Source organism: Poecilia formosa, unplaced genomic scaffold, assembly GCF_000485575.1.
Source record: "Poecilia formosa unplaced genomic scaffold, Poecilia_formosa-5.1.2 Scaffold4, whole genome shotgun sequence".
NCBI lineage: Eukaryota > Metazoa > Chordata > Actinopteri > Cyprinodontiformes > Poeciliidae > Poecilia > Poecilia formosa.
This window is the reverse complement of record NW_006799943.1, coordinates 1,080,908-1,091,172: the sequence shown is the minus strand read 5'-3', so window position 1 is coordinate 1,091,172 and position 10,265 is coordinate 1,080,908. Positions and strand designations below refer to the sequence as shown.

Sequence of the window (10,265 nt, the reverse complement as noted above, 5' to 3'; positions counted from 1 at the left end):
CACACACACACACACACACACACACACACACACACACACACGCGCGCGCACACACACACACCGACGAAGTCTCTGGAACTGAGACGCAGATGCTTATGGAAACACCGTCAGGCTCTGGTGACTTGAAAAAAGAAGCAATGCCGGACTTAGTTTGACAAAGACAATATGTACCATCCAAAACAAGGCCAAACAAAAAGACACCTAGTAACAGCGGCCAGCTGGACAGACGTCGGCAACATTTACCCTGTAGAAGAACTTCTCAAGCTTCTGGATGAGCAGCTCCACTCCGCCGGATTCCATCGCCCGACCGAAAGTCCCATTAAACAGCTGCAGAACCAGAGAAATAATAAAATGATTAAAACTACAATTTTAAGAAACATTGTTTTTACTGGAACCAGGCGGTGTAAAACTCTCACCTTGTACATACTGTAGCACTGCCGGACCACCGCACCGTAAACCGTATCCTTTAAAAAGAGAACAAGGTGGTAAATTGGAAAAAATAAATAAACCACCAGAAGTTCATGTTTTTATCTTTGTCATGTGACTCCAGTGGTTTTAAACCAACAGCAGCTTCAGTATTGTCAAACATGTTCCACATTAAACTTCATAGCAGCTCCAGTTGAGACTAAACTTATTCATATTATTTTTCTGACTGGTAGTGTTAAGAAAATAAATTTAAAATATGCTAGTTTTAAAACTTAGCAACATGTCTTGATTGAAATAGCCTAATTATAGTTTTCAGATTAATAACTTCTTCTGTCCTATTTACCTTTATGTTAGCTGTAGTTACAGCAGATTGTTTGCTAAGATCTTTTGAACTCCCCATTGTCTGTGTGGGAAACAATCAGGAGAAGTTCCAGCTTTCACACTAATCTGTGAAAAGCCATAAAACAGCATGAGTTCAGGCCAGTAGAGGAGAAGCTCTGCTTCCACTTTGCTTAGATAAAGATGACAACTGGTGTTTGATCTTGAAAACAAATTGCAGGGAGTTTCTAACTTTTAAGAGGGTCTGAGACAGCTCCTGGTTGGATGAGCAAAGATACGCCTTATTTGAATATATTGAAGACAAGAATACGCCTTTACTATAAAAGTTTGTACACAGGAGTAACAAATCAGATTTGGCTCTTTGCAATTTCTCCTAAGACGTATTTGCTTTTTGTTTGTTGTTTCCATCTTTTGTCTTTTCCCTCTCTCATGTAAATTCATGTGTTTGTGCTCTGAGTTTTCTGATGTTTTGTGATGTGCTTTTCTGGTGATAGTATGCATCTGTCTTGAATAAATGCTGATTATTGTGACACTGTTATCTCTTTGTGATCTCAGTCTTTGCACATAGCATTTTCTGAATCCGGGCATAAGAGAGGATATAACGAGTCAAAAGGTTTTAAAAAGTGTTAAGTTTTAGAATTTTTCCTCTCTTAATAGTAGTAATGTTAATGTTCTGGAGTGGCCCAGCCAGAGTCCTGAACTGAATCTAGCAATCTGTGGATTAGGGTGATGGTTAGGAGGCCCTCCAACTCCAAAGAGCTGGAGCTCACTGCTAACAATTCATTGATTATTAAGAACGATATGAATTATTTTCAACATGTTGTTTTTTAAATATAGAAAAAGTACAATAAGATTTTCTTTTTTTTTAAACTGACATTCCTTTTACATTTCTTCCTTATCTTTTAAGGGATGCCCGTCTGAATTCCTATCAGAACCAAACTGCTTGGTTGAAGGAAGATATTTATAAATCTGAATATGCTGTAACATTGATGCATTTTAGAAATCTCTGAATTCAAGCTAAACCTTGGTAAATGTATACTGTTTCCACAAAAACCTGACCTGCTTGTCAATAGCTAACAATAGCATTACATTGAAATGAGAAAACTCCTGCTCTTTCTGAAACTCCGCCTTCAGGAAGTCATCACAACATGGCTCCTCTATTAACCCTTTAACATTTTTAACAGATTTCTGCTGTATTCTGTAGATTTAATTCTATATAATAATTAAACCTTAGACATAACATTTAATGACTGTGATAATCAACATAATAGTTTAGAAGGAAGTGAATGATTTATATTTTTTCTCTTAAATAAAATCAATAAGATGGGAAGTTTTACATTTTTTGTTAAAAACCCCTAAGAAGGCAAACTGCAGTATTATTCTCTACAGGTAGTCCTTATTAACTCACAAGTAGTTCTTCTTCTTGATACTCTATTGTGGGAGGTTTGCCATCTTTGTTCGGTTTCTCAATCATTGGGTTTCGAACTACCTGCGGAACAAAAGCACAAGAAAAACAACAAAAAAAGTTACTCTGACTAAATATCAAAATAAGTCCAGAGGAATCGAGGAAATCTGTAGATGCTGTATACCATGACGATCCAGAAATTTTCCTCTGGCTCAAAGAAAAACTGCCGATTCTTCTGTGTGTGAAGGGATTTTGCTGGTTTTGTTGGACAGAAAGTCCTGGAACAGAGAAGTGAAAAAGAGGATGCATTAAAAAAGATAACTAACTGATCCATTGTGGGTTTTTTGATTAGACATTGATTAAAATGTTAAAGGATATTTCCCTATTCCCTCCAGCTTTTTGTTTTTTCACAAAGTACCTACAAACATGCAGCGTTGTGGCTGCAACTGCAGTAAAATGAGTACAAAGTCTACAAAGTCTTAAAGGGGCAGTGTCATGCGTTTTCCAGGAACATGGTACCATTTTATAGCACAATCAAGTAATTATGTTAGCTTCAGTTAAAAATAATGTATATGTCAAATATGACTTAAAAGAAATTTGACTTTGTAATTTAACCCCTAGAAAGTGGTCTTCTGTCTCTTTAAAAGCTCCTGCTCTTTCTGAAACTCTGCCTTCAAGAAGTCATCACAACATGGCTCCTCTACTAACCCTTTGACAGCGACTTTATTAGCGTTACACTAAGGAGTAGCTCTTATAATGAGCTCTGCTGATACGCAGTTCTACTAGGTGTTAGCTAATTACTGCTGGCTAGTCTGAAGGAGCTGAGTGGCTGGGGGTTGCTCTGTGAGACAGAAGCTCGGTAGCTTGGAAAGTCCAGCTGGGTGGGATAATCAACGTAATATTTTATAATTAAAATATTCATTTTAATTCTAAGTGGTGCCTAGTCATTGCTAGGCCCACCCAGGTGTTTTACATAGCTGAATGGTTGCCACGGGAGGTTAAAGGATTTCTCAAACATGCAACAGTATAGCAGTACTGTAACTTACATTACAGTTAATGTAAGTTGAACTTACATTAACTGTTGCTTTGTTGATTTTTCAAAGCAAGAGTTAATGTAAGTTTATGGTGAGGGAATAACATGAGGTAAAGCTCAATAAAGTACATTTTACATAATAATGCCCCTTTAACTCACGGGAGGTGAATACAAATACACAACCCAGTGTCTGATTTTCACAACTATTCCATTTCCATTTCACAACTATGTACAGCTTCATCTTGGTGCATCACATTAAATCATTGAATCCCAATCAATTACTTAGAAGTTGGAGGTTTTAGTGACAAAAGACCTGAACATTGTTTTTGCAGAGGCATCATGAAATCAAGTGTTAATGATGTGTTGTACCTGGTGAATTGAACAATGGCTTCACAAAGGCCCACATTTCTGATTTTCTCATTCTTCTCAATCTCACTGGGGTGATAAAACAAAATCTTTTTCTCTTCCTGAAAGGAAAAAATGTGATATGAGAAACATAGTCCAGAACAAGGTTTTGCAGAGAAGCCAAAGAGATGTCCTCCACTGAAAGCCCCCTCTCACCTCTCCTTCCCGCGGTCCAAACGTAGGGTTATAAATGAAAAAGCTGAGAAGGGATGGTGTGTACTGTTTGTCTTGTGCTCCTGAGGCCATTTTAGGACTGGGAAAGGACAAAGACAAAGAGTTTGGACATGGAAACCTTCAGTTTCATCCAGTCTGACCCAATACCATCACTGAATCTTTCTTACCTAATCATTAGCATTAGTGAAACTTGGGTTATGGTTTCCTTTTCTCAGGTGACAGTCCTGTTACCATGCCGTGTGCCTGCAGGAAGAGTAGTCATATTCTCTCTCTCTCTCTCTCTATAGATATATATATATATATATATATATCATATTCAAGTCCTTTTATCAGATCAACAGTACCTTTTGTAAATAACAACCTTTAAGCAGTTATTAAACATACTTTTCATTAAGTCCATATTTCGGCTTTTAAAAATAGTTTTTATTGGTCTGATGTAATATTCTAATTTTTAATGTCATGTTTTCATTAGCTGTTAGCAGAAACATCAATTAACTTGATAACATAAATCTGTAATCTAATCTATATATTTTCATTTATTGAATGGGTTGGAGGGCTACTGAGGGATTTACAAATATTGTATTTTTTTTTTCAATCATCACTCAAAATGTGATGACTGATAAACGTGATCTTAATTTTACACATCTTTGTTGACCCATGACAACATTAACTAGCATTAACCTTTATTTGATGTTTTCCCATGAGTGATTTTGGGACTGGCACAAGAAGGAGGAATGTTTATAATATAACTTGTATCTTTACTTAAAGATGGTAAAATCATCGAGTACATTTACATCACTTTTTAAGCCAGATCACTCAGACATCAACTAAACAGTAAACATCAAAAGTCCTGTAAGTATATTGAGTTTTTAGTTGCGTTTTCAGAAAGCTCAACAGAATCCACCGACCCCAAAGGGTAGAGGGCTTCAGAGTTCTGGGGATCCTGCTCCCTGGCAGAGACTGTGCTCACATGACCTTATCTGCAATCTGTGGCTCCAGAGTCACATGTGGCCCTGGGCCCCTTCACAATCACTCTTCTTAACTACGACCACAACTGATAGAGAAACAAGAGTTGTCTCCAATACATATGCAACAGGATGACTGGCTGCAACAATTATCTTTATCTATGTGAGTTTATTTAGACATGAGGTTGCTATTGAGTTTTAACACAATAGCATAATAAAATTATTTAAATATAGGGCATGTTGTACAGCTTGACTAGTTTTATTTATTTATTTAATTTGTGGCTCTAACTGATTTTATTTAGCAAGGAGCATGACTGGCTCAAGGGACGTTAAAAGTTGCTGAACCCTGACCTAGGGACATTCAGATTGAAACGTTCTGAGATGTATGCCAGTAACTTACTATTCAAAGTCCTATAGCTAACAGCCAAGATCATACAGTGATGCGCTTGAATAGATGGGGGGCCTGTGGAGCAGGACAAGAAACAATGTGACATGAAAAAAAGTGATTTTCTCTTAAATCTTCCAGCAGCACACTGTACAACCTGCAGACGGCCCAGGGATGCTTTGTTCGCAGAAATTGACATTATGAAGAAACAAATACATAACAAACAATTTCCAGTTCTGTTCTAGAGATGATACTACTTAACCTAGCAATATTTCATAAGTCTAAATACACCTAAAGGTTCCTGATGGAAAACTTGGCAGAAGAGGTGAACATTCAAAGAGTTTCCATTAGAGTTGTGTCCTTTTCTGGAGCACAAATAAGTTCAGTTTTACCTTAGTTTAGTTCGAGAAACATCTTACACAGTCTAAGCAGCTGTGTAAGAAATGCTGCTGTTCTGCTGCCTCATGAGGCCTTAAAGAAATGTAGAACTGAATATCATCCGCGAACAGTGATGAGATATCTTTAAAAGTGCTCAAAATGTGCTCAAGAGGGAGCAAGTAAACCAGAAATAACAAGGGCCTTCTAAAGGCAGAAGTTCCATGTCCGCAGAATGAAAACTCATTATTAATGTCGAAGTATTCAAGTCCTGCTTCCTAAAAAGAACTGATCTGCTCATGTAAGCAGTTAATTCGCTGTTTAATGTTGTCATCAAGTCCAAGACGGAATAAAACCTGCAAGCCGGGACAAAATCTCACGAAAAAAGAACTAAATATGCAAGAAAACAGAATATTCATTAACGTCCTTTAAACCATTACTGTTGCATCAAAATGTAACAAGGTGAATTCAGATGTCAGGTAGTTTAGAGTTTAACGAGAATCCTTTAACTTCTGCCCATGAACTGTTGCTCAGCCGCCGATACAGCTAGCACACCCCGGCTAACAGGCTAACATGTTCTTGTAGCTCATCTCAACCGCAATGAAAATAACTCACCTCGCGAAGCACGCAAACAAGACGCCCAGCTGCACCTAGTTATTGTGTAAATAAAGGGGAAAAGTATGGAAATAACTTAATGAAAAGACATGTCTCTCACATTATAGCAGCTTCCAGTGTTCAGTTCCTGCTTTTGAAAGTGAAGGGTTACAGGCTTAGTTGTCCGGGTAGTAGAGACTTCAAGTGAATTAAAAGTTCCGACTCCAGTCGTGTATTAGCAGTAAAATGTCAGGAACTGTCCAACAGTGATGGTTTTATCTAGATCAAGGCATATATCTGAAAAATCTGGTGTCACTTGGAATCGTCTGCAGTTAGTGCTAGATATCACATTATTCAATGAAGATAACCTCAACCCTCCCAAAAAACAACTTTCTTTCCGTAAGTGACTGGTGTCTGATTCGAGTTTTCATCTAGTTCTTGATATTCCTATTTATTTCATAATCAAACTGAGAATTTTGAACGACTTACAGCAAGTCTGCAGCAAAAACTTCATGTATGTATGTATGTATGTATGTATGTATGTATGTATGTATGTGTTTGGCAACAATAAAACTCATGATATGGTTTGTGAGGAGGCCTATAGCAGACTGGAATGACCCAATTTCAAATCATATTGCTATGAAGAATTTGGTTGATGCATCCATATTGATGATTTTCAAGCTCAACTGTAAGAAAGAGAGAATATGATTGGGTTAAACTTCTTGTAGTGCCCTTGTACTGAGAAATCACACAACTATTTAAGGCGAAAGAGGCCAAGCATTTGGAAGGACTATACAGAGAAACCAATCCCAATGAAAAGTTCAAGAAGGAGTATAAACAGATTAGTAATAACTCATGTTCTGTTGATCATTCTCATCACTACAGTTTGCTTCAGCTTCTCCATCCACTTCAGCTCATGGCTTAAGGTCCATACATCCATCCGTTTTCTGTACACGCTTTTCCCTAGTGGAGTTGGGAGAGGTGCTGGTGCCCATCTCCAGCGAATGTTTCGGGCAAGAGGTGGGATACATCCTGGACAGGTCGCCAGTCTGTTGCAGGGCAACACAGAGACAGACAGGACACACAACCATGCACACACACATTCACACCTAGGGAGAATTTAGAGAGACCATTTTTTACTTAAGGTCATCAAAGTCAAACTGTGGCTAAGAAACATAAGACTGGCTCCCTTGCAATTCAAATCAATTTTAATTGCATCAGAATTGATGCCACAAATACTCAAATGTTGCTCCTCCATCATACTGCTAACTAATGCTAGCTGGTCAGTTTGTTTCCTGCATCTCTTGCGACATCATGAACCCAAGTGCAAACAAGTGAGACACAACCACTTTGTTCTTCATTGCTCTTAAGATTCCTTGTATTTTCTTGCAGGTGGGTGGGAGTCGGTGAGGGGGTGGTGGGGAGGAGGGTATTCTCCATTCTCCAGATGTGTTATTTTTTTCTCAGTATATATTTATCAGTGAAAAAGTACACCTCAGGTGGGAGCTTTAAAATACACATAATTTCCAAAAAATTGCAATATTACTGTTTGTGCACATGTATGTCTGTGTATTTATTACCTATTTAAGAAATATGGTCTGTCTTCATATCAAGACATTTAACCAAAATAGTTGGTTAAATGTTCACCCTTGACATATTTTACAACAGTAGAAAAAATATATTCCATAGCTTGTACTAAATTACTAAAAGGTCTGATGAATATAAAGGCTTAAGAACCTAGAAGATACTCTGACATGACTTTGGGGTTCCCGGCCTGGTTCCATATATACTGTTGGATAACCTGCAAGCTCATTGGTACAGTGTATCTCTGTGTTGAGCTGTCTATAATATCAAACTTAATATAAAAAATTGCCTTTTCTCTGACTGCTACACCTGGTAGGTGTGAAAAATAAATCAATGCATGAAGACTATGCACATATATGCTTTCAGATCTACATTTATTTCATTCTTTATTACAAGCGGAATGTGCATAGATAAGAAACAACAGACCAAGAGAAAAGACAATCTGAAGCTTGGAGTCTTGAAAAGGACATGTAAGGTCATTTAAAAATCATGAGCACACACAGATTTAAATAGAAAACATCTGAAATTCCTGGGAATGGACGCTCCTATCAGAGGACTCCAGAGGTCGGGGAATGGCCAGAGGCTTCTTTCTGTTGGTAGACCTCAGGACAGGACCATTGTCTGGAATTCTGGAGAAAAGTGAAACATATTGAGTTAACCATGTTGCATTCAACATCTGAATTAAATGAACCACAAGACAAAATTTTTTGTCTCTAATCTAATTATGTTCTTTGCTGAAAAGTTTGCAAACCTACATTATGATGTTTCATTTTTATACACATGGCCTCTGATAGCCTGAAAACATAAAACTAGTATGTCTAACTTGTCCTATGCACATAATGCTTTTGGGTTTATGTGGGAAAAAAATTCTTTTTTTTTTTTTTTCCAGTTCAGGTAAATTTAGTTAGCTTCAATTCAAAGTACGTCATCTCAACAAATTTCACAAAAAAGTAAATTCTGTTCATTTATACATAACAATTCTTCTATATCAAACAATGCAGTTAAGTTCAGTTTATTTTTCAAACTGGGTAAAATGCTTATTCCTCCTCTAACCTTGCATGTAAATGCATGCACAGTGATGAGGAATAATATGTGAACTTCGTAAGAAATAGACCAGAAACCTTAATGCATTTTGTAAAGTGTAAATAAAATAATGTATAGTTCAAACTATGTGCAAGCAAAAATGTGAAAACCAGCTTTGTGCATCCAGAAACGACATTGTTTGCCAATTCTTTGCAAAATAGCTCAAGGTCAGTCAGACTGGAGAGGGAATGTCTGTGAACATCAACATTTCCAGTCCTGCAACAGATTTAGGTTTATAATTTGTCTGATCTGAACCTTTCTGTTTAAACTCCAGCTGTGAATTTAGAATTGTTTTCTTGACGGAAGGAGAGCTTTCTGATTGGGCGTATCAAAGGAAAGGGACTCAATTTGAAGTGAAACATTTTGAAAACCAGGCAACATTTTCCCGAGCAAATTTAGTGCCATAAATTTGCTTGGATGTGTTTTTTTTTTTAGTTCTATGATGGGAGAGTTAATGGACTCAGCGTTTCCTGTCATTTTAAACCTGGACGATGTGAAAAATGAGACACCAACCATCCGCTCCAATTCTGCCGTCACTGTTCTCATCGGCTGATGAGACAAATTTCTTGGTTTCTGCATCGCTCAGGGTCCGTGCCCCAGGGACGAACCGCTGCAGGAAGAACCTACAAACACACACACACACACGCACACGCACACACAACAAAACATGACACTGAAACACTCATCACTGAGCTCTCATCACACCAGCTGAATTATATAACAAAAGATAACAAGAGTGCTTATCCTGGTGTGTGAAGCTGAAATGCCCAAGTATTTAGTTTGAGAAATGAACAGAACGGTTCCTAAAAGCCTGAATTTTGATTGGGAAAGTCTCAGTTTTCTCTTCAACCCAGACCTCAAAATCCAATATGGCTTTTGAGCCATATTGGATTTGGCTCAAATCTAATATGAGCCAAATCCAATATGTCAAGATTGGATTTGACACATTGATTAAATCAAGATTAAGTCAAGATTATTGACTTAATCTTGACTTAATTTGCTCAAAGTTGTACAGCATTCATATCTCACTTTATGTTTTCTTCACTCTCCATTAGTGAACATGTCGCCATGGTAACTGAGAGAATAAAATGCATCAAAATAAAGCATTCTCCTCCTTTAAGAAAATTCCTGACAATCCAGAGTTTCCTCTTCATGAGATTGTTTTAGAACATCAGAATGGCTTCAGTCAGAGGCTTCTTCTGAACTGCAGTAATACAGACTGCTATGGGAGATGCTTTCTGCCCTCAGCCATCAACATCAGCAACTCTTTAAAAAAATGGCACAATATGAGTTACAAAAACATTTAATTTACGAAGAAAGTATTTTGGATTGAATTTAATTTATTGCTGGGAGTTAATCTGGTCTCTGAATGTATTGTTCATCAGATTTCATTCCCAAATCTGAGTTAAATGTTGCACTGCAAAGTAGCCAATTTATTCATATTTTCCAAACAAATACAATAGCTAAACATTGCCTAAAGGCTGAAAACTGCAGTAA

At 37.4% G+C, this 10,265-nt stretch overlaps 2 protein-coding genes across 4 annotated transcripts in view; both read right to left on the bottom strand.

Annotated features, from left to right (window-relative positions):
* Positions 1–6,303, bottom strand: part of ccz1 (CCZ1 homolog, vacuolar protein trafficking and biogenesis associated) — a 15,232-nt gene extending 8,929 nt beyond the window's left edge. The window contains exons 1-9 of one of the 3 annotated variants that reach the window (XM_016674856.1): positions 6,123–6,295; positions 5,148–5,210; positions 3,950–4,025; positions 3,765–3,861; positions 3,573–3,670; positions 2,355–2,448; positions 2,174–2,254; positions 417–464; positions 244–327 (exon numbers count right to left, since the gene is read on the bottom strand). In XM_016674856.1, coding sequence (XP_016530342.1) covers positions 244–327; positions 417–464; positions 2,174–2,254; positions 2,355–2,448; positions 3,573–3,670; positions 3,765–3,861; positions 3,950–3,963 — 516 coding nt within the window. In that variant the 5' untranslated portion in view covers positions 3,964–4,025; positions 5,148–5,210; positions 6,123–6,295. Of the gene's footprint in view, positions 1–243; positions 328–416; positions 465–2,173; positions 2,255–2,354; positions 2,449–3,572; positions 3,671–3,764; positions 3,862–3,949; positions 4,026–5,147; positions 5,211–6,122 lie in introns of all 3 variants that reach the window. The other 2 variants (XM_016674859.1, XM_007558846.2) reach the window with 2 other exon arrangements.
* A 1,737-nt stretch (positions 6,304–8,040) lies between these two features.
* The window catches only part of pvalb9 (parvalbumin 9), a 4,748-nt gene continuing 2,523 nt past the window's right edge, over positions 8,041–10,265 (bottom strand). The window contains exons 4-5 of the mRNA XM_007558834.2: positions 9,282–9,391; positions 8,041–8,314 (exon numbers count right to left, since the gene is read on the bottom strand). Coding sequence (XP_007558896.1) covers positions 8,289–8,314; positions 9,282–9,391 — 136 coding nt within the window. The 3' untranslated portion in view covers positions 8,041–8,288. The remainder of the gene's footprint in view (positions 8,315–9,281; positions 9,392–10,265) is intronic.